The sequence below is a fragment of the Dendrobates tinctorius genome, unplaced genomic scaffold, assembly GCF_039654945.1.
Source record: "Dendrobates tinctorius isolate UK_male_01 unplaced genomic scaffold, ASM3965494v1 ptg000007l, whole genome shotgun sequence".
Taxonomy (NCBI): Eukaryota; Metazoa; Chordata; class Amphibia; order Anura; family Dendrobatidae; genus Dendrobates; species Dendrobates tinctorius.
In genome coordinates, this window is record NW_027361675.1 from 53,168,243 (window position 1) to 53,193,283 (window position 25,041).

Sequence of the window (25,041 nt, forward strand, 5' to 3'; positions counted from 1 at the left end):
GGACAGTGTTCTTGGGGTTGCACTCATCGTACTTCTTGCTCTGAACACAGCGAGTGGACTTGATACCAAAAGTTCTATTTTTGTCTGATCTGACCACATGACCTTCTCCCATGCCTCCTTTGTATCCTCCAGATAGACGTTGACGAACTTCAAACGGGCCTGGAGATGTGCTGGCATGAGCAGGGGGACCTTGCATGCCCTGCAGGATTTTAATCCAGGACGGCGAAGTGTGTTACTAACGGTAAGTAATGTTTGAGACTATGGTCCTAGCTCTCTTCAGGTCATTGACCAGGTCCTCCCGTGTAGTTCTGGGCTGATTCCTGACCGTTCTCAGAATCATTTTTACCCAAGAAGGCGAGATCTTGCATGGAGGAAGATTGACAGTCACCTTGTGTTATCTCCATTTTCTTTTTTTTAATCAAGTAGTTTTTATTAAATCATGTCTCCAGATTGTAACACAGTCTGGCACAAACTCCAGACAGATACAAAACGTGCAAAGCAGATGTTGTTGCCTTCCCACCAAGCTGCTTGCCTATTGTCCAGTACTCCATCTCAGCCTTGTTCAGGTCAACAATTTTGTCCCTGGTGTCCTTAGACAGCTCTTTGGTCTTGGCCATGGTGGAGAGTTTGGAGTGTGATTGACCGTGTTCACAGGTGTCTTTTATACAGGCAACAAGTTCAAACAGGTGCAATTAATACAGATAATGAGTGCAGAGTAGGACGGCTTCTTAAAGAAAAACTAACAGGTCTGTTAGAATTCTTGCTGGTTGGTAGGTGATCAAATACTTATTTCATGCAATAAAATGCAATTTAATTAGTTAAAAATCATACAATGTGATTTTCTGCTTTTTTTTTTTTTTTTAAGATTCTGTCTCTCACAGTTGAAGTGTACCTACGATAAAAATTACAGACCTCTCCATTCTTTGTAGGTGGGTGTATATATACAGGTGCTTCTCACAAAAATTTGAATATCATCAAAAAGTTAATTTATTTCAGTTCTTCAATACAAAAAGTGAAACTTGTATATTGTATTTAGTCATTACAGACAGAGTGATCTATTCCAAGTGTTTATTTCTGTTAATGTTGATGATTATGGCTTACAGCCAATGAAAGCCCATAAGTCATTATCTCAGTAAATTAGAATAAGTAACAAAAAACACCTGCAAAGGCTTCATAAGCGTTTAAAAAGTTCCCTTAGTCTATTTCAGTAGGCTCCACAATCATGGGGAAGACTGCTGACTTGACAGATGTCCAGAAGGCAGTCACTGACACACTCCACAAGGAGGGTAAGCCACAAAAGGTCATTGATAAAGAAGCTGGCTGTTCACAGAGTGCTGTATCCAAGAATACTAATGGAAAGTTGAGTAGAAGGAAAAAGTGTGGTAGAAAAAGGTGCACAAGCAACCGGGATATCCGCAGCCTTGAAAGGATTGTTAAGAAAAGGCCATTCAAAAACTTGGGGGAGATTCACAAGAAGTGGACTGCTGCTGGAGTCATTGCTTCAAGAGCCACCACACCAGTGTGACAACTGGCAACCAGTTTACTTAAATGCCACTGTAAGGGTTATGTGCACACGCTGCGGATTCTGCTGCGGATCCGCAGCGGATTTGGCCCTGCGGATCCGCAGCAGTTTCTGTTGCGGTGTACAGTACCATTAAAATCAATGAAAAACAAAAAACGCTGTGCACATGCTGCAGATTTTTCCACGCGGATTTGCTGCGGTTTCAAATCTGCAGCATGTCAATTCTTTGTGTGGAATCCGCAGCGGTTTCACACCTTCTCCATTGTAGAGGTGTGAAACCGCAGGACTAAACCGCAGGCTAATCAGCAGATATTTTGACCTGCGGATTTTGCCAAATCCGCGGGGAAAAATCCGTAGAAAAAATCCACAGCGTGTGCACTCACCCTAAGAGATTGCCAGTAGAATTTAAATAGTTAGCAGCAGCATTTGGAGCTCAGTTTGAGCTGTGGCTGTTAGACACAGGTGCCAGCAATGTAATACAACGGACATCTACCTATCTCCTAAGCTCTCTCTACACATGGGAACCTAACAAAGACATAACATGTCAATTTACATTGAAGGGTCAAAGAGAATCTATCACCATATTTTTGCTACCAGATCTGGGAGCCACGTGATATAGGGGCAGAGACCCTTATTCCAGTGATGTCAGTTATTGGTCTGCATTCTGCACTTTTGATAAAATCTGTTTTTTCTACTGAAGATATATCAGTTCTCTGAATCACTGACTGAGCGATGTAAGATCTCATCATCCCTACGGGCATGGAGGAGCTGTTAGTCAGTCATGATGAGTGGAGACTGAGTATAAACTCTCAAAAAGTATTACAGAGCCATCCTGATATGGATTATGAAATTAAATATATTAACTTTATCAGGTCTAAGCAATTTAATAATATTTGCAACTTCTATTGTAAAATCCGGGGCAGATTTCATTTAAATGTTGAATAGCATTGATTACAGTCCATAGAACTGCTTTACTCTATTAGATCTGCTAAGGCCTCTTTCACACATCAGTTTTTTACAATCACTCGCAATCTGTCAAAGTTTGAAAAAAACGGATCCTGCTCAGATTGTAAAAAACCGATGCGACGGATCAGTTTTTTTGACAGATCCGTCGCAGCAGCTGGAGAGAGAGAAAGAGAGATTTTTATGTGCCAGAATCCGCAATGTGTGCACATACCCTTAAAAACGGATTCCGTTTTTTGATGGACAGCGACAGATCCTGCGCCCATAGGCTTCCATTGTAGCCAAAGATGGACGGCACTGGATCCATCGCTGTCCGACTTTTCGACATAGACAAAAAACGTTACTTTGTCTGTCGTCTCCGGCTGACGGACAAAGAATTTCCGACGGATGAAGCGTGCAGCCATGTGTCACAATCCGTCGCTAATACAAGTCTGAGAAAAAACGGATCCAGTGGCATCAGTCGCTGGATCCGTTTTTTTTTTCAAAAAACGACGGATTGTGACTGATGGCAAAAAAACTGATGTGTGAAAGAGGCCTTATGTGCAGGGCTCCTCACAGCATATTAGAGGTTTATTGAATATTATTGTGTGTACTGTTACATATATAAAGCATAAATTATTGCTTACTGCTTACCAAATTTCCGACTAAATAGTTCATTAACCTGTTCCCTCAATTGACGAGTCTTGTCTATTTTAATTATTCTCTCTGCGTCCATATCTACAAAATAAAATGAAAAAGACAATTACTTGAAATATCAAATTGAAAGAAATATATATATTATATACAGTATACTATATATACGCTCGTATATATTGTGAGGTAGCGCTGTCATTCAGTTAGGGGATCCTCGCTAGGCTGCGAACAAAAAACATCCGACACCGGGTTTTCATGAACTCATAACAGTCCATGCGGTTTATTCAGCAGCATAAACCCATAGAAGCAACTTAAAGTTCATATAACCGCATAGCGTCCATGACACAGTTCAGCTCTGTAATCCCTGTGGTCACACAGGTTAAACATACACAGGCTTTCTAGCCTCAGTTATCTCACCCACGTCAGGGTCTCTCATGGCTGCTTCTCCATACTGCAGACGTCCATTCCCTCCAGGGAACTATCAGGCACGTGCAGCCATTGACACAGCGATCACTTGCTGTCAGAAGGCAGCCCCATCTCACTCAGACGGGACCTTCCACACTGGACCAACCAAGTCCCAGCATTCACCACATGTGACCTACCCTGGCCACATTATATGGTTCATAGCAACGCCCACCGGGTCACATGACTGACCTCATCACAGGTCCTTCAAGCATTTACACACTCTTTACAACAGTGTTCTTTAAACACACCCCCTGGGTGGGTTTGTAGGTAACCAGGCCCGCCCATCTCCCTAGTTAGGCCTGTTTCACACTTCCGTTTTTGTGTCCGCCAAACGGATCCGTTTCCGTTTTTTTGACGGAAACTGATGCAAACGGATCCGTTTTTTTAAAAACGGATCCGTTTTTTTGACGGATCCGCGGTAACCGTAATGGAAGTCTATGGGACAAAAAAAACGGATCCTGCAAAAAATGGCGGATCCGTTTTTTTACGGAAAACAACGGATTTTGACGGATTTGAAAAAACGGAAGTGTGAAACAGGCCTTACCTGGAGACTTCTCCCTGACACATTGAAGCAACACCTCAGCAATGTCATTGCTGATCCACACACATACATAAGTCTCCATCTCAAGGCAACCCACCTTGAGATACATAACGGTCCTTCCATATTCTGCCACTCATCCTCTCTCTTGGGACATCCACACAGCGCCCCCTAGCGGACACTGTGGTCATTACACCACATAATATATATATATCCAACAATGTAGACCAGCTCACTCCTGTGAACCACCTGGGACCTCAGCTGACCTGGTTAACTCTGTTGTGCCTGGATCTGGATGTAGGAGTCCATCCATACAAATGTGAACAACGGCAGAGCAAAGTCCAGCAATAACGTGAGCAATCCAGGATGCTGTTAAAAAATTATTTTCTCTTTCTTTTTATTCATAAATCCATTAAAATACAATGGTCCAAGCAGTTGAAAACAGCAATAACGCAGGAAAGTAGTGCAGATAGGACTGTGAAGAAGGCGGGTTTTACCGCTGAAACGCATAGTCCTATCTGCACTACTTTCCTGCTTTATTGCTGTGTATATATATATATATATATATATATATATATATATATATATATATATATACACACACACACACACGCAGTATGTATATATATTTTTTAAAACAAAAAGTATAACAGTGCCACACAAATGGTTATGTTAAGAAAAAAAAAATCACTGGAAAAAAAAGACAGCCATACTTGCCAATTCCAGGATCAGCTACAAATACACAACAGGATGCATCAATATGAAGATAATCCAGCTCTCTAACACAGTGAATTTACTTTTTTTATTTTTATTCACATCAGTGTGTTTCGAGTTACTGAGATTGTATACACACATTAGTATCTCTCAATAAGGCTGGAGTCACACTGCCATATTTCTGATAATCGCTTCGCACTTCACAGACTGGCCGGCACCTCTCCTGACCTGAGCATGACAGCAAATGGCTCACTATGCTGCTGTCAAGCTCAGGTCAGGAGAGGTGCCGGCCAGTGCAAGTTTTACGATGCGATTCTCCCATGAGAATTATGGCAGTGTGACTCCAGCCTAAGAGTCATGTACCCGGGATTCATATAAGTGTTTTAATACGCAAATTTCCTCTTCAGAGAGAAAGAGGACTTGAACTCTATAGCGCCACCCGTTGGTAGTAGCGATCCTACAAGTCACAATCAACCCTTTAACGAGTCTTGCAATATGACTTAGGATAAAAGCCAAATCAGAATCTCAGTTTGCAGACACGGTGTTTCGGGCTATTGGCCCTTATCAGTGCAAAGTATGAGAACTGATTTGGCTAGGTGACAGGCTCTGGACTGGGGTCTAAGGGGTAAGGTTTCTCCTTGTGGAGAGTGACATACCAGCTGGAGCTTGTCAAGGTAAGCAGGCTTATTCGCCATGCAATGCTCCTCTGGGAAATTTAATATGCAAATTGCCTCTTCAGAGAGAAAGAGGACTTGAACGCTATAGTGCCACCTGTTGGTAGTAGCGATACTACAAGTTACAATCGACCCTTTAACAAGTTTTTTTAGACAGTTGTCTGGTGTATAACAACTTCAAATGTCACAAAATTTTTGCGCAACTAAAAAACTGCAACTTTTGTAGTTTTTACGGCAAATTGACTAGCTCTGCGCCAAAGTTCTTGGAGCATAGGCAGGAGGGGGCATAGCCAAGCTCACCCATCTAACTCATGAAAATTTACGCCACTTTAGTGGCTTAAATTTTGCCATAAATGACCACTATAACCCTACTCGAGTAATATTTCTGGTGATGGAGAGCGCGAGTTGTAAGATGTGACTAATTCACTAAGCGGCATGTGCCTCTTGAATGAATTAGATGCATGTCACGCCAGTTATCAGATTCATAAAGGGTAAGTTCACACTAGGCACTTTTTCAGCAGCAAAACTTGATCTCTTGGCAGGAAAGAAGCTGCAGAAAAAAAAACATGTTTTCCTTGGTATTTCTTGCATTTTTCCATGGCGTTTTTGATGCGTTTTTTTGCGGCGGTTTAGGCATGCTAAATTTGTCTCTTGTGCATGCTATTCCAAAGAATGTGGTTTTGGCACAAAAAAAACGCTGCAAAAAATGATACCTGCATTTTTTCACCACCCATTCAAGTCAATGGGTGAATAACGCTGAAAGAGTGGACCTGTATTTAATTAATAAAAGATTATTTTTCTGAAAAAAATGGCGTGGGCTCCTGCACAATTTTCGTAATCAGCAGAGGGTAAGCCGATGGCTGAGGGCCAATGTTTATAGCCTTGGAAGGGGGTAATACCCATGGCGTTTCCCAGGCTATTAATATCAGCTCACAGCTTTATACTTAGCCTTTACTGGCTATTAAAATGGGGTACACCCCAAAAAATGACGTGCGGTCGGTCCCCCTATAATAGCCAGCAAATGCTATGCAGACAGCTGCGAGCTGATGTTAATTGCCTAGGAAGGGGCCAAGGATACTGGCCCCTGCCTGGCTAAAAACATCAGCTCTCAGCTGCCCCAGAAAAGGTGCATCTCTAAGATGCGCCAATTCTGGCACTTAGCCTTGCTCTTCCCACTTGCCCTGTAGCAGTGGCAAGCGGGGTAATAGTTGGGGGGGTTGATGTCACCGTCAGGTGACATCAAGTCCCGAGGTTAGTAATGTAGAGGTGTCAAAAAGACGCCCCTATTACTAATCTCATAGTCAAATTGTAAAGTAAACACAGACACCAAGTAAAAAATCCTTTATTTGAAATAAAGACACAGATTCCTTTAATATTCCTAATTAAACCATACTTTCGACCTCACCTATTCCCCCGATCTCCTGTAATAAAAGTAAAATAATAAACCAACAATATACCATACCTGTCCGACGTGTCCCACGCAGTAATCCATATCTGGGGGATATACAGCTTTCAACCTGGACGGTGCCAAGATGTCACGGTGATCTGCTGTGAAGACTTTGAGCTTGAACTGCTGTCACCTCACCATTGGAATTTTCCCACAGTCCAAAGGTCACCGCAGTTCAGGCTGTGAGGGAGTGCAGCTTCAGTGACATCACGGCTTGTAACTGAAGCAGCGCACGCAACATCTCCTCATTCATCAGTGGTTTTCAGCCAGAGTAGTCGCATCTTGTCACCGTCCAGGTTGAAAACTGTATATCCCCCAGATATAGATTACTGCGTGGGACACAATGACGGACAGGTATGGTATTTTGTTGATTTACTGTTTTACTTTTATTACAGGAGATCAAGGGCTTTGCAGGAATTAGGTGAGGTCGTAAATATGGTTAAATTAAGAATATTAAAGGAGTCTTCTGTGTCATTATTTCAAATAAAGGACTTTATTCTGGGTGTCTGTGTTTTTGTTTACAACATGACTATGGAGTTAGTAATGGGGGCCTCTTATTGATTCCTCTACATTACAAACCTCGGAGCTTCAACCCCCCAAACTATTACCCCACTTGCCACCGCTACAGGGCAAGTAGGAAGAGCGAGGCTAAGTGCCAGAATTGGCCCATCTTACAGATGCGCCTTTTCTAGGGCTGCTGAGAGCTGATGTTTTTATCTGGGGGGGGGGAGGGGGCAATATCCATGGCCCCTTCCTAGGCTATTAATATCAGTTCGCAGCTCTCTGCATAGCCTTTGTTGGCTATCAATTATAGGGGACCCCCACATCATTTTTTGGGGGGTCCCCCATTTTAGTAGCCAGTAGAGACTAAGTATACAGGTGTGAGCTGATATTAATAGCCTAGGGCTATAAACATCTGCCCCCAGTCGCCGGCTTTCCCACTGCTGACTACAAAAATTTTGTGGGAGCCCACGCCATTTTTTTTTACGATAATCTTTTATTAATTAAATACATGTACAGTAAGATGCACACACACTGTACTAATTGTATTTGTCACTGACAGCTAAATATATCCACCTATTGTCTTTACTGTATGTAATCCATCTCTTCTATCCTGTCAGCTCCTGCTGTGATTTTACAGAACCCGACAGATGAATTACCGGCTTTTCATGTATCTATCTCTCTATGCAATATAAATACATATACATGTGTGTGTCACTGACATCTATATATTTATGTATTCTATGTCTATATATATGTGCTATCTATTCTATTCTAACCTGTCTGTCACGCTGTGATTATACTGTACGCGGCAGATCATTTGTCGGCTTTTAATCTATCTATCATATAGAAGTATATGTGCGTGTGTGTGTTTTGAAGAATATTTCGTTTGAAAACGATGTGTAAATGACAGAGAACTGCTGTATGTAAATGCTCATGTTAAAATCGCATTGCAATCAGATAGCAATCGCACTGCATTCTGATGTAAATTGGTGAAAAATCGGATTGTACTCGCAGAAAAGACGCATGAAACCTGCATGACACTTGCATTACATTCATCCTACTCTCCTGCATCAAAATCGTACCGATTTTAAAATTGCTAGTGTGTCTCCAGCCTAAGGGCTCATGCACACATTCAGTATTTGGTGAGTTTTTTACCTCAGTATTTGTAAGCCAAAACCATGAGTGGGTGATAAATGCAAAAGTGGTGCAAATGTTTCTATTATACTTTTCCTCTGACCGTTCCACTCCTGGTTTTGGCTTACAAATACTGGGGTAAAAAACACACCAAATACTGAATGTGTGCATGAGCCCTAAGACTGGTGTGCACACTAGTGTTAATGAATTGGGGCCATAGTGCTGTTCAGAGTTTCTGCCTCCATTTTCCAGACGTAATCTTGAGTAGTGCCTCAAACTATTTATCATTTTAAGAATTCTGTGTACTAACTGCTAAGAATGTATACATACCTGGTACTGTTACTTGGATGATATTCAGATCATTAACTCCGGAAGCAGTGATTGGTTTATTTTGTGTCTGGATTCCTACTTTAAGTGAAAACAAGAGTTTTTCTTAGGCAACTTAAGTTAAATTACTTATAAAAAGAAAATAATATTGTTTGGAACTGATGAGATCCAACAACGTTTAGCTTAAAGAGAATTGCATGTCCTGATACACTATAACAATCACTTAGCTGCAAGTAGTTTACATAAAATTAATGAATGTTTCTTTTCATTGGCAATTTAGATCTTGAAAGGCTAAACATAAAAGTTTAATTTGAAGGTAATATAACTCTTAATTACAAATTAATTGGTGTCCATTGTGGGATCTTGGAATTAATATGATCAGCAAAAAATGCAGAGAAGAAAGTCTAGTGAGACAGAATGGCATTATAATCTATGGGTCACACATGAATACTTACTTTGTGGGTACTGTAGTGATGTGTCTTTAGCAGCAGCCTCAAATAATTCAGGTCTGATGAAAAAAAAGAAAATACAAAAATAGAGTAAAATATTCAATTATAAAGTCAAGTAATGATTTTCCTAAATAGTGAATGAAATATGGACTGCCTCACTTTTTAATAATAAATTTAATCTTTGTTCGGTTTCTAAGAATTTTCTCCAATCTAGGAATGCCAAAAGTGGAAGGTCTGCGGAATGGAACTCCCTCGGGAAGACCTTCCACGTAGAAGTCTTCTGGGTAGGATTCAAACAATGCAAATGGCACTTTGAATGGTTCGTTGATACCTAGAGCCTCCCCTAAGTGAAAAGAAATAGTTAGCTAGTGACTCTTTGGTAAACTCTTTGAAAATAGGAATAGTTCATGTGAAATATGTGCTTTCACATACAGTTTACTATTTTTACAAATTCTCCCCACAGAACACAGATACACAGTTGAAAAAGCAATACAGACAGGGCAGAAGTCAAACTCTGCACTAAATTCATATTCTGATGCCCCAAGCAGCCAAGAATTCAAATAAATTTTCCTGCCCACTAAATTAAAGACAAAAATAATTAATTTTTTGATACCATAGGGCCGATTCATCAAAAAACTTGCATACAAGCTTTCAAAAGTTGAAAAACATTGCAACTCTTGGCATTTCCATGCCAGTTTGAGTCTGCGCCTCTAAAAAGAGCGAAGTTGGGGAAGAGCCAAGGTGGGACGGGACACTTGCCTATTCAGTTTATTAAAAGTGCAGGAGATTTGTACGCCAGAAATGGTACACTGTTCTCCGCATGCCACACAGAATATGCGCCAAAATGTGGCATGTGCCTCTTAATGAATTTGGTGCATTGTACTCCAACAAGACTGGCAAAACGCCAGCATACACTATTCAAGTCTTAATGAAACGGCCCCATTGTCTAAGTAAGTTTGAAAAGCCAGAACAATTAATATGCTGCTGTGCAAAATGATAAAAAGTAATAACGGCTGTGTTACACTCAAAAGGCCAGTGCATTCAGAACTCAAGGAAAAAAAATAGTCCAAACATACTAGCCACATCATAATAAGTTTTAGGCTTTAGATTAAAAAATGGGAGATATTAATTGGATGTATCAATAGAAATATCATAACTAAAACAAGCAAAATACCGTATTTTTCGGACTATAAGACGCACCTAGGTTTTAGAGCGGCAAAATAGAAATTAAAATAAAGCAAAAAATGTGGTTATGACACTGTTATGAGGGGCTGCTACTGACACTGCTATAGGGGTAATATCCCCCATCCTGGTATATATGTCGCCATCCAGGTTTACATGGCTCATCATCCAGGTGTATATGTCCCCCCCCATCCCCATCCTGGTATACATGGCCCCCTATCCCCATCCTGGTTTACATTGCCCCCCCATCCTGGTTTATATGGTTCCCATCCTCATCCTAGTATAAATATCCACTATCCCAATCCTTGTATATATGACCACCATCCCCATCCTGGTATATATGGCCACCATCCCCACCCTGATATACAAGGCCCCCATCCTACTATATATGGCCACCATTCCCATCCTGGTTTTCATGGCCCCTATCCATCATCCTTATACATAGCCCCCCATCCTGGTATACATGGCCACCATGACGCTGCACACATAAAAAATAAACAATTCTACTTATCTGAATCATTGCCATGCGCCCTCACATGCTGAGGTCAGCTGCCGGAATACTCACTGCGCTCCACGCCAGGGATCATGGGTGTGGAGAGCAGTGAATATTCAATTTCTTTAATAGCAGGCACAGTGTTAGTCACAGCCACCGGGCGATCATGTGTACCCGCTAGTGATGGGCGAGTAGCATCGTTGCTCAGGCCTCCCCAAGCATGCTCGGGTGATCTCTGAGTATTTTGGCGTGCTCAGAGATTTAGTTTTCATCGTCTCAGCTGCATGATTTTCGACTTGTAGACAGGCTGAATACATGTGGGAATTCCCTAACAAACAGCCATTCCACACATGCATTCAAGCTGTCTAGCAGTCGCAAATCATGTAGCTAAGGCAATGAAAACAATCTCTGAGCACTCCAAAATACTCGGAGATCACCCGAGCATGCTCGGGGAGACCCGAGCAATGAGTCTACTCGCTCATCACTAGTGCCCGCTATTAAAAAGAATGAATATTCACTGCTCTCCACGCCCATGGGCGTGGAGAGCAGTGAATATTCATTCTATTTAATAGTGGGTACACTTGATCGTACATCCACTGCAGGAAGCCGGCAGCTGCAGCTAGCAATGTGCCCGCTATTAAACAGAATGAATATTCACTGCTCCCCACGCCCATGGGAATGGAGTGCAGAGAATATTCATTTTCTTTAACAATGGGTGCAGTGTTAGCCGCAGCAGCCGACTCCTGCCTCCTGTGACCCGCTCTAATGCCGCTCCTCTCCCATTCAGGGCCACATGGGACATAAATATAAGGTACATCCGAAGTATAACACGCGCCCCTGACTTTCCTCCAAAATTTTGGAGGAAAAAAGTGCGTCTTAAAGTCCGAAAAATACGGTACATTAAAAGTCAAAAACTTAAAAAGCTGGAAGACCATAAGTGACTCAAAACTTATTGAGACTATAAAGCTACTTACCACATTTCTCATCTAACAGGGCTTCAACTTTCTGTTTTAGATCAGTAATTTTGGCATTCCAGGCCTCTGTTGTGGGTGGAAATGGCACAATTCGCTTTAGAAAACAATTTATAAAGACTACAAAGCTGTGTCATCGATTCAGTGGCTTACAGAGTTATTCCTATCTAATAAAGTGATGGTATATCAGTAAGATATGATGTCACTTTGTGGTCAGTGGGCGATTCCTAGGACCATCACAATCCTTAAAGGCTGTCCACTACTAAGACAACCTATTCTCCATTGCTATATTCTCCTTTGTAAAATAACAGCAGTCTACACTTACTTCAGGTGTCAACGCCGTTCCAGCAATGACTACACTGGTTCGCGTAACGCTGTTTTGCCACATGGGCCCGGCAGCTGTTTCATTCTCACTTCCTTCCGATATAACTAAAATTTTGAGGAAGTCAAAGACGTAGCAGCAGCTTTCATTTCTTCCGGCTGTCAATTTTTGTCTGAAGGAAGTGAGAATGAAGCAGCCTCTGATTGGCTGTAGGACTGATGTGGCAAAATAATGTTATGCAAGCCCTAGGAGAACAGGCGCGCCGATGTTGCTGGAACTGCGCCAGCCCCGAAGGTGAGTATAGGCTGTTGCTATTTTACAAAGGGGTATTTAGCAATTGAGTGTGAACAACCTTTTTACAATTAAGGAGATTGCAGAGCTCGTATAAGGCGGAACACCCTTCATTCACTGTGCAGGGAACTGCAGCACAGAGTTGAACTGTGGGACATCTTCCTGCACAGCTGGTAGCAGGAAACACCCTTGTGTCAGCGAAAACTTAGAAGAAAATGCAATACTAACACACTATGGACCCTTCATTCTGTGCGCAAGGGCTGCCACTGTTCTCAACAGCAAAGGTCCAGTTTACACAAGACGATGAGCTACCGAGAATGATAATTCTTTGTGCAAATCCATATTGCCTCTTCAGAGAGAAAGAGGACTTTTACTCTACAGCGCCACCTATTGGTAGTAGCGATCCTACAAGTCACAATCAACCCTTTCACGAGTCTTGTAAAATGACTTAGGATAAAAGCCAAATCAGAATCTCAATTTGCAGACACCGTGTCTGCAAACTGAGATTCTGATTTGGCTTTTATCCTAAGTCATATTACAAGACTCGTTAAAAGGGTTGATTGTGACTTGTAGGATCGCTACTACCAATAGGTGGCGCTGTAGAGTAAAAGTCCTCTTTCTCTCTGAAGAGGCAATTTGCATATAAAATTTCCCAGAGGTGCATTGCACGGCGAATAAGCCTCCTTACCTTGACAAGCCAGAGCTGGTATGTCATTCTCCACAAGGAGAAACCTTACTCCTTAGAACTTGTGCAAATCCAAAAATAATTTCGACCCAACAAATGAGCATTTTTCTTGCTTATCGGGTGATCAGGAACCTGTTTATTCTGCAAGATTTTCACTTGTTTATGATAATCGTGTAATGTAAATGGACCCTTAGTACTATGCCATCAGGGTAATAAGGCTATTAGGTATTTACTGTGCTTGACTTTCTAATATATAACCAAATCAAAGACTTCATAACCTTATCATAAAATGTTATTATATAAGCCAGGAAAACCATGGGCAAATTATGATATGTAGTAATAATTGTTTTACCAAAGGAGAACTCTCTTCCCCGTGATTTAGAGGTCATTGTAATACCATTGGTTTGTGGAGTACAGCGCACAATGGTGTTTTTGGATTTATCTGGAATACAAAAAGAAGGGAAAAATCTATATATTCATACTACAGGTATACAATGATAAGTAAAAAACAATCTCCCCTCCCTTGGTTGAATTTTATGGACAAACAATTTTTCACCCATAACTAAAGCAGTGTTTAGCAATAATTTAATGTCATAGTCATAGGAGTGCAGAGTGCAGTGTCAAGTGTGCAGAGAAAAGCCCACACAGCCTGGCGCACAGAATATTAAGAATACAGGAGGACCATGTACTGTTTAACTTTGCAGTGATTTACCACAGCAGCAAAGAATGTGAAAATAGGTGCTTCCTAAAGTACCACTCCAGCGGGGTTTTTTTCTGTCGGAGGGCTGGAGTGGTGCTCTAAGTTACATGCTCCTAGTCTTCTACTTAACAGCCACATCTTCATCTTTTATCGCCTGCGGTCAGTCTTCAGCAATTTGTGACTTGGCAGATCGCTCCAGTGTTTGCAGTCACAATTCAATGTAAGTCTGAGAGCCAGAACAAGGATCTCACAGACTTATGTTGACAGCTTAGAACCGTTACAACTGACTTCTGGTCAGTCAGAAGTTGGGGTCACAAGCTGACTTTTTTTTTTTTTTTTTATTGGTACCATTTTTGGGCACATGACATTTTTTGATCGCTTTCTATTCCGATTTTTGTGGAGGCAGAATGAACAAAAACCAGCAATTCAGTAATTTTTTTTTCTCCATTCTGCATGTGGTAAAATTGGTAAGGCAGTTTTATTCTTCGGTCCAGTACGATTACAGCGATACCACATTTATATTGTTTTTTATGTTTTGGCGCTTTTACACAAAAACTATTTTATAGAAAAAAATATTTATTTTTGCATCGATTTATTCTGAGAGCTATAATTTTTTTTATTTTTTTCTGCTGATGGAGTTGTATGGCAAATTGTTTTTTTGCGGGACAAGATGGTGTTTTCAGTGCTACTGTTTTCATTTACATTCGTCTTTTTGATCGCGTTTTATTCCACTTTTTACAAGCTATATGATGATAAAGCATAGTTAACATCTAAGGGCGGCACAGCCACTGACAGAGCTGAGCTCCTGCACTGATCAGGCAGGAAGTGCTGATATTTCAGCATGTCCTGCGTGATCATTCTGTGATCGGTCAGTCAGACTGACTGACTGATCACAGTGATCTGGGTGCGGGGACCAACAGCATGGTTCCCTGCACCTCTTCCCTTGCTTCTCAGCTGTCACTGACAGCTGTCTTGCACTGAACTGTCACTGCGTGTTTAAATGTGTGACAGACACAGTCCGTCCTGGTGTGGGAACTGACATGACGGACTGTGTCTGTCAGTGGACGTTAAGGGGTTAAATAAAATATTCCTGTGCTGAGATAATCTTATAAATGTGCCCCTGCTGTGTACTGTGTAATGGCTGTGTCTGACCGTACAGGGACATGGTCTGTTCAAACTACAGCTCCTGGGCAGGGGAGGAAGGAAAAGAGCGTACAGACATTACCGCAGGGGATCTCAAATTATCCTTTCTGTAAGGTAAAACATTTCACTGGCTTTTTAAAAGCATATTTTACCTTATTGAAAAAATCAGTCATGACTCCATGCTGTCTTGTCTGTATCATCTCTTTCACATCATCTCTTGGCCTGGAGCTGTGATATGAGCAAACTATGAGCCTGTACGGTCAGACACAGCCATTACGTAGAACAGAGCAAAGGCACATTTATAAGATCTCAGCACAGGAACATTTATTTTTTATTATAGCCAATTGTGGAACTTATTTTTAATCCAAAATCTATTAATTAAAATATACTTTGTTCATGGGAAAACCCCTTTAAAGCATTTAAAATACACTTAAAGTAGGTAGCCATAAAATGAGGGCTCCTGGATGGGATCCAGTAGTTTAGAACTCTGGACCAATAACTGTGCCGGGTGTAACATTTTACTTTTGATATAAGAAGTTATTATTCGTCTCAAAGATGTCACAAAAATCCAGAGGATATCAATTTACCTATGGTGGAAACAAGATTCCGATTTTAAATATGTAGATAGCAAATTATTAAACTAAGGTGCCTATCGTGACAGTTTCACTGAACTGAATATAAATCAATATACTGTACATTGGTGAGAGTCCTACAGGTTAAAAGAAATTACACTTTTCATTTACTGATGTAGTAAACTATAAGGCTATGTGCACACGTAGCGGAACTCTTGCGGAAGTTACCGCGAGAATTCCGGAATTCCATTCCGCGGGAAAATCGCATTTTAAATTCCCGCGATTTTCCCGTGGAAAAACTAGCGATTTGCAACCGTAATTAGCTTGCAGAATGCTAGTGATCTATAGCATCGCTTGGAGAACGGATTGACAGGTTGGTCACACTCGTCAAACAGTGTTTGATGAGTATGACCAACTTTTTGCTATTGAGGCTGCCTATGCGGCATCAATAGTAAAAGATATAATGAAAAAGAAAAAAAAAAAAAAAAAACGGGTTATATTCACCTTCCGGCATCCCGCTCAGCCTTCCTGGGCCTCAGCGATGCTTCCGTTCCCAGTAATGCCTTGCGAGACCTTTGATGACGTTGCGGTCTCGCGATAATGTAGCGATCTCGCGAGGAATAGGGACCTCTACATTATCGCGAGACCACGACGTCATCAAAGGTATCGCAAGGCATTACTGGGAACGGAAGCATCGCTGAGGCCCGGGAAGGCTGCACGAGATGCCGGAAGGTGAATAGAACACCATTTTTTATTCTATTTTTAACAGGGATATGGTACCCAGAGCCTGGAGGACAGTCTCTTCTCCTCTGGACCGTGGGTACCATCTGCAAATGTTCTGCTTACTTTTCGCATGGTGGGCACAGCCACATGCGGGAAGTAAGCAGAGCAATGCATTCCTATGGTTGTGGGATCGCCGCGATTCTGCAAAATAGTGAGCATGCTGCGTATTTTTCTGTGATGCGATTCCACCGAGGGAAAATCCGCAGCATTAGCACAGCATTGCGGAATCCCATAGGATTGCATGGGTTGCTGTTTTTTGCGTTTTCGCGGCAAAATCGCGAGTTAAAAAACGCCACGAAAACGCGAAAAAACGCGATGTGTGAACGCAGCCTAAATGCACCCATTTCCTCCATACCAAAACAGTTTATAAGCACATCCAGAGGGACTGCACCAAATCTTACCATCATCTGCAGACTGACTTCCTGGACTCGGTCCTATGTTTGAGTTCTGAACTGCTACAAACAAAAAATAATGAACATGTTACAAATTAGAAGTTATGGAACCCATTACACTGTTCTACAGCCAAATTGGTTCAAGAGATGAAAACAGGTGAACCTAAATAATTTTGTGGTGCTGAATAGAGATGAGCGAACTTGTTCGGAAAATGTTCGCCAATCTCAAATTTGGCACGAACGTAGCACATTCAGATTCGTGTTCGGATTCCCAAGCATTTTCCCTCAAAGTCGGCAAAATTTAGTCACAGCTCAGTAAATGATTGTGTTTCCACTAATGCTTTTGTTAGAACATTGGCTAGGATAGTCGTGCTGTATGATGAGTGGGGGTACGTGTTTTATGAAGGGAGGGGTTGGCTAGAAGTCAGAGGAGTGGCAAACTGTATTTCTCCATCGCTTCATTGGGGGACCCAGGAACCATGGGTGTATGCTGCTGCCACTAGGAGGCTGACACTATGTAAATAAAAAAGTTAGCTCCTCCTCCGCAGTCTACACCCCACCGACAGGAAGATATCCAGTTTAGCTTAGTGTCAGTAGGAGGTGGACACGGGTCTTTCATTAGACCCTTATCCACCTCAGTGTGCGTCGTTCCCTTTCAGGTTTCCGGAGGGATACAGCGTGAATAGTCACAACTGTACTCCCACAAAGAGACTGTGAGTACGGCGTGTACTGCCACCCCGTATCCTCATACGTCTAGCCGGCAGGACCAAGAGCCCTAACACAGAAGAGTGTTCAGGCGGCCCGGATCCAGTCCTGCTTTTCGTCCCCCTAACCACTCGCTCACCAGAGCCTGTCGGTGTGAGGAGACGTGGACGTCCCACGGAGGTCCCTCAAGCGGATCCCGGACGTCCGACCTTCAAGGTATTAGAAGGTATGTTTTTCCTTCCCCAGCCCAGAAAGAAGAATGGAAGACCGGAGAACATGGCGGCTGGAGTTCGCGCTTCCCTATCTGTTCCCTCCCCTTCCTTGTCTCCCCAAGCGGTTGAAGAAGTTCAAGGCAGAAGGGGTGTCAGTCATCCTCATCGTGTCAGATTGGCCCAGAAGGTCTTGGTTCGCGGACACAGTCAACCTTCTCGCGGATGCTCCCTGGAGGCTTCCAGACAGATCAGATCTGCTGCCTCAGGGTCCGATCTACCACCCCAATTCTCGGTCGCTCAATTTGACGGCGTGGCCATTGATATCGCGGTTCTGAAGGGGGTCGGGTTTTTTCAGATCGGGTAATTCACACCATGATCCGGGCTAGGAAGCCATCGTCTTCCAGATTATACTATCAAACGTGGAAGGCCTATTTTGGTTAGTGCGAATCCAATCACACCCTGCCTGTCTTTTTTCGCTCCCTTCTGTTATGGCTTTCCTCCAGGTGGGCCTGAACGCTGGTCTTGCCCTTAGTTTTCTAAAGGGCCAAGTAACGGCGCTTTCCATTCACTTCCAGAAGACGTTATCCTCTCGTCCGCTGGTCAAAAACTTTTCTGCAGGGGGCAGCTCATGCAGCACCGCCGTATCGGGCTCCCGTGGATCCCTGGGATCTCAATCTAGTCCTAGAGGCCCCACAAGGTCCCCCCTTTGAGCCTCTCAAGGAAGTTTCCCTATCCTTTCTCTCTTGGAAAGTGGCCTTTTTCGTGTCCATCACTTCCATCCGGCGCGTCTCAGAGTTTGCGGCCCTGTCTTGTCGCCCTCTTTTCTTGGTGATTCACTAAGATAAAGTGGTCCTGCGGCCTCCACTTTCCTTCCTTCCCAAGGTGGTGTCCGCTTTCCACCTAAATGAAGACATCGTTCTACCTTCCTTTTGCCCGGCTCCAATTCATCCCCTGGAAAGCTCCTGCAACACCTGGTCAGGGCAACGTGGGTCTATTTGGCTAGATTTGCTTTGCTCCGGTAGACAGACTCCCGTTTTTTCGTCATTCCAGATGGGGCGCGAAAAGGCCTGCCGGCCTCCAAGCCGACTATTGCTCGCTGGATCAGATCGGCAATCTTGGAGACTTACCGGGTCAATAACAGAGTGCCCCTCCTGGGGTTAAGGCTCACTCCATCCAGACAGTGGGCGCCTCCTGGGCGGTGCACCACAGGGCTTCCACGCTGCAGCTTTCCAAGGCTGCAACCTGGTCTTCTGTCCACACGTTTGCGAAATTCTACAGGGTCCACACCTACGCTTCGGCGGATGCCAGCCTAGGCAGAAGGATCTTGCAGGCGGCGAGTGAGTTCGCCGACCTAATGGAAGTTTGCTTTTCCCTCCCCAGGGACTGCTTTGGGAGGTCCCATGGTTCCTGTGTCCCCCAATGAAGCGATGGAGAAAACAGGATTTTTGGGTTGCTCACCATAAAATCTGTTTCTCTGAGCCTTCATTGGGGGACACAGCACCCTCCCATGTTTTACAACTCCTGCTATTTGATCTGTGTCTTATGGTTACAGTTGAGTTGTCTGTTTATTCTCTATTCTGTTGCTTCTCCTACTGCTTTCTCACTAACTGGATATCTTACTTCCTGTGGGTGGGGTGTAGACTGCGGAGGAGGAGCTAACTTTTTTATTTACATAGTGTCAGCCTCCTAGTGGCAGCAGCATACACCCATGGTTCCTGTGTCCCCCAATGAAGGCTCAGAGAAACAGATTTTCCGGTAAGCAACCCAAAAATCCTGTTTTTTTAAAAAAAACTAACTTAATGTGTGTAGATTCTGGCAGCCAATTAGGGCGCAGAAACCATCCACAACATCCAGACACAAGGGCTTCTGTCATTGGCTGCCGAAGTCACATGTCCCTCTCCATATAAAAAGCGGATATGTTGTTTTGCTGGCGTCATTTTGTCAGTGTAACAGCGCAGAGAGGCGGCTGCTCCTGCTGCAAGTTGTCAGATAGTTAGATAGGATCCTGTGTGAAATCGACCTTCCTGCATCTAACTAGTTTGTGCTAATAGTATTTTGCAGGCAGGAGTCCACGTTTCCTAATCAAAATTGTTTGGGATAATATTGTCGTGCAGGCAGGACTCCACATTTCCTAATCAAAATCGTCTGTGCTAATGTTGTAGTGCAGGCACAAGGCCACATTTTCTAATCAAAATCATTTGGGATAATATTGTTGTTAAGGCACCAGGCCACATTTCCTAATTAAAATTGTTTGGGTTAATATTGGTGTGCAGGCACCAGGCCACATTTCCTAATCAAAATCATTTGGGCTAATATTGGGGTTCAAGCAGGAGTCCACATTTCCTAATCAAAAATGTTTGGGCTAATATTGGCATGCAAACAAGAGTCCACATTTCCCAATCAAAATGGTTTGGGCTAATATGGTTGTGCAGGCACCAGGCCACATTTCTTATTCAAAATTGTTTGGGCTAAAATTAGGGTGCAGGCACGAGTCCACATTTCCTAATTAAAAATAGATTGGGTTAATATTGTTGTTCAGGCACCAGGCCACATTTCTTAATCAAAATCATTTAGGCTAATATTGTTGTGCAGTCACCAGGTCACATTTCCTATTCAAAATCATGTGGGCTAATATTGGGGAGCAGGCACAAGGCCACATTTCCTAATCAAAATCGTTTGGGCTAAAATTGTGGTGTAGGCATGAGTCAACATTTCCTAATCAAAATCAAATCGTTTGGGCTGATACTGCTGTGCGGCAGGAGACATTTCCTAATCAAAATAGTTTAGGTTAATATTGTTGATAGACATACTACCGGTATCTTGGTAAATCAATACTGATTGTTAATTTCGTGACAGGTGACAGGTGACTGACACCTTGTACTGCACTTCATACTGTTGACACTATACTTGATTCATTCGTTACACCCTTATTTGTTCATATTATGGGGTTAAATTTTTCAATCCTCATATATGATATATACCTCTTACAATTAATGCTGTTTGTGCTGGACTGCTTCCCTTGCTTTTTTATCATGTCCTGTCAATTTTTTTTTAAATAGTTTTGTCCTTAATTGTGTCTCTACTTAATAAAATTTAATTTGTTGTATGGAATGGCTCTTGTTATCTATTGAATTTTTCTGCTCAAGTAGTTTTTCTTTTCTAAATGACTAACAGGTCTAGGCCTAGGGTTGTGAAACAGCTGGTTAAAAGAGGGGAAGGGAATATCCAACATGACTGGGAAAAAGCGAGGTTGTGGTGGAAGGGAGACTAGGCTTGGTATTCAACGTGTGCAGAAATTTATCCACCACTATCCCAGCCTGGATGCGCTGCATAAAGCACTGTCTCTGTGTGCTCACTTATGCCGAACACACCCCGCAGGTCATCAACTTGCATCGCTACAGAGATCTTTCGGCCTACCAGTTAACCGCTTGATATGCAATGTGCCGACAAGGTGGAATTCCACTCCTCACATGTTGCAGCAAAATAAGTTCCTGAGCCAATCAGATGTCTCCCTGATGGTATTGCATAATGGAACAAACAGGTAAAAATTATAGGCAATTAGCAAGACAACCCCCATATAGGAATGGTTCTGCAGGTGGTGACCACAGACCATTTTTGGAACTGCACATTTTTTGCAAATTCACCGCACTTTAGTTTTTTTGTTCCCCATTTTCTAGTACACGATGAAAAAGTTATAGCTCTGGGAAGAAAGGGAGCAAAAAACAGAAATGTTAAAAGGAAAAAAACCTAGGTTGTGAAGGAGTTAATGCAACAGATGTGTATTTTGGATCATTCCCGATATCTTCTCGCATGTAATATCCAGTCTCTCCTCCACACTCGTACATTCCTCACCCAATCGCCTCCAAGACTTCTCCCAAGTAGCCTCCATCCAGTTGAATTCTGTGCCCCAACATGTTCGATTATCCACCACATTCAGAACTTTTAGATGGAACTTGAAAACCGACCTCTTCAATAAAGCTTTAAAAAGTCTGCAGAGACCCCGCTGCCACCTCACCACCACTGAAGCTGCTGCAAACCCCTACCCTACTGTCTCCTTCCCCATCACCCTGTGAACTGTAAGCTCACAAGAGTAGGGTAATCTCCTTTCTGTACTTGTCTGTCACTGTTAGTTTTTTTTTTATAGTAATTTATATAGAGCTCTGGCAAAAATTAAGAGACCACTATACAGTTTTATAAAAATCAGCTTCTCTACATGTCTGACAGCCATTCCATTACAGTATCCGTTGAATTCCAACCAGAGTACACCTCATTCTACTTGATGTGCTTCTGATTAGGTGATCACCTGAACCAAATCTTATTTAACAAAGGGAAGTATAAAAAACCCTGTTGTGGTGTTTACAATCCTCTTGCAATAGGACAAGCTGAATGGCAAAACAAGTGCTAGTAATATCCCAAAATAGGAATGAAAAAATGACTTATCCATGCTAAAGGAGTTGAAAAGAAAAAAGTCTTGAGTGAGGAAAGAATGGCTCAATTCTGGCTTTACTAGCAGAGGGATACAGTGAGCGTCATGATGCGTCATGTATATACTTTTGTGGTTTCCTGATGAAGGAGTCATAGTGCTCCGAAATGCATTGAATAAAGCCATATTTCATCTGATTATCCATCTGGACTTCTATCTTTCAAGTGGCGCGGAGATAATCCATCTTTTTATCCTATTTTTTTACTATTGCTGCATACATCACATACACTGAGACTGCTGTATACAGTGTATACAGAGCTCAAAAGAAATAAAGGGAACACAAACAACACAATGCAACTCTAAAGGCGCCGTAGAACACAGCGAGATCGCCAGCGATATCGCTGATTTTGTGACGCCACAGCGATCTCGCCAGCGAGATCGCTGTGTGTGACATGTATCAGCGACCGGCCCCCTGCCGGGTATCGCTGATCGCGCTCGAACGTCCTGGGCCATTTTTTTATCGTTGGTCTCCCGCTGGCCAGCGCGCATCGCTGCGTCTGACAGCAAGAGAGCAACGATCAGCGACGCTGGGAGCTAATTTCTAAGGTAAACAGCGGGAATCTAAGAGCTGCGCGGCTCTTAGTTACTTGCTGTTTACTTTGGAAACCAGTGTGCACGCTGGTTACCAGGGTAAACAGCGGGTATTTAAGAGCCGTGCGGCTCTTAGTTACCTGCTGTTTACCTTGGAAACCAGCGTGCATGCTGGTTTCCAGGGTAAAATTCGGGTATCTAAGGCTGGTTTCACATTTGCGTTTTTTTTCGCGGTAATTTAGCGCTAAATAGCGCATGCGTTTTTTTTTCCTATACTTTGCATGGGATGCGCTTATGTGCGCATACACATGCGTTTGTACGCGTTTTACCGCGCATGCGTTTTTTTGCGGTATGCGCTCGGGCGCACAAAATGCAACTTGTTGCATTTTTTGTGCGTCCGATTTGCCTCAAAAAAACGCATGCGCGCGCAATGCGTTTTTTTACAGCAAGACACCCATTATAAGTCTATGGTGAGCATATGTGCGCATTGGCATGCTTATGTATGCGTTTTTTTGCACATGCGTTTTTTTTTTTACCATTAGTTTAGACAATGGAATTTAGGGGTTTGGGAAAAAGGAGATTTTTGTGTACTCACCGTAAAATCTCTTTCTCTTAGCCTTTAATTGGGGGACACAGAACCGTGGGTGTTATGCTGCTGTCCACTAGGAGGCGACACTATGCATAATCTGAAAAAGATTAACTTTGGCTCCTCCTCTGCAGTATACACCCCTGGACGGCGTCAGCCTTCTCCAGTTTTGTGCAAAAGCATTAGGAGGAATATACCAGAAACATAACCATGCCTGTAAAAAAAAAAAAAAAAGGCTACTATAAACAGGCTCAAACAACAATATGAGAACCCAACCGTAACAACGGCCCACAAGGGCTACAGGGTGGGAGCTGTGTCCCCCAATTAAAGGCTAAGAGAAAGAGATTTTACGGTGAGTACACAAAAATCTCCTTTACTCTGTCGCCTTATTGGGGGACACAGAACCGTGGGACGTCCTAAAGCAGTCCCTGGGTGGGAAGCAGTGGACGAATATTGTGCCGACAGTCCCCTAGACTTGGAGTACTGCCGCCTGCAGGACCCGTCTACCCAGGCTCGCATCCGCTGAGGACTGGGTATGCACTCTGTAGTGTTTTGTAAATGTGTGCAGGTTAGTCCAAGTGGCTGCCTTACACACTTGATGTGCTGAGGCTTGATGCCGAATGGCCCAAGAGGCCCCTACCGCCCGCGTAGAGTGTGCCGTGATACCGGCCGGAAGAGGAGAATTGTTGAGGCGGTAAGCCTCTTGAATGGTGGACTTGATCCACCTAGCAAGGGTGGCTTTGGAAGCCGGTAGGCCCTTGCGAACGCCTTCTGGAAGAAGGAAAAGTGAATCAGACTTCCGAAAAGGAGCAGTCCTAGACACGTAAACACGCAATGCCCTGACAAGGTCAAGCGTATGCAGAGCCTTCTCTACCCTATGAACGGGAGCCGGGCAAAGAGACGGTAGTGATATTTCCTCATTGAGGTGGAAGCTGGACCCGACCTTCGGAAGGAAAGATGGTACTGTACGGAGAACCACCTTGTCCTGATGAAAAACCAGGAAGGGTTGTCTGCAGGAAAGAGCTGAAAGTTCAGACACCCTGCGTAGCGAGGTGATTGCCACCAGGAAAACCACTTTCTGCGATAGAAAGCGGAGTGAGACCACCCTAAGGGGTTCAAAAGGAGGTGACTGTAGTGCTGTCAAGACCAGGTTGAGGTCCCACGTCTCCAACGGACGTTTGTAGGGGGGAACCAATCGGGAAACCCCTTGGAGAAAAGTCTACACTTGCGGCTTGTTAGCAATACGCCTCTGAAAGAGCACTGAAAGCGCTGAGACCTGGCTCTTCAGCGAGCCCAGGGATAGCCCGGCGTCCAGGCCTGACTGAAGGAACCCGAGGGCCTTTGGAAGAGAATAGGGAAGTGGAATCTGCCCACGAGAGTCGCACCATGTGAAGAAAAACCTTCCAGGTACGATAGTAAATCCTGGCTGAAGTTGGCTTTCGAGCCCTGATCATGGTTTTAACAACGTCCGGTGAAAAACCTGCTTGGGTCAAAACCCAGGTCTCAATGGCCACTCCGTCAAATTGAGAGCCCCTGAGTTCTGGTGGAAGAACGGGCCTTGTGACAGGAGGTCGGGACGTGTGGGGAGACGCCAGGGAGCGTCTGCTGTGAGTTGCACGA

General features: G+C 43.3%; 1 protein-coding gene across 3 annotated transcripts in view; it reads right to left on the reverse strand.

Moving 5' to 3' along the window:
• GTF2I (general transcription factor IIi) overlaps positions 1-25,041 on the reverse strand; it is a 127,028-nt gene that overhangs the window by 15,248 nt on the left and 86,739 nt on the right. Inside the window, exons 21-27 of one of the 3 annotated variants that reach the window (XM_073574735.1) lie at positions 16,914-16,967; positions 13,667-13,756; positions 12,020-12,085; positions 9,530-9,713; positions 9,377-9,429; positions 8,925-8,999; positions 3,119-3,202 (exon numbers count right to left, since the gene is read on the reverse strand). In XM_073574735.1, coding sequence (XP_073430836.1) covers positions 3,119-3,202; positions 8,925-8,999; positions 9,377-9,429; positions 9,530-9,713; positions 12,020-12,085; positions 13,667-13,756; positions 16,914-16,967 — 606 coding nt within the window. Of the gene's footprint in view, positions 1-3,118; positions 3,203-8,924; positions 9,003-9,376; positions 9,430-9,529; positions 9,714-12,019; positions 12,086-13,666; positions 13,757-16,913; positions 16,968-25,041 lie in introns of all 3 variants that reach the window. The other 2 variants (XM_073574731.1, XM_073574740.1) reach the window with 2 other exon arrangements.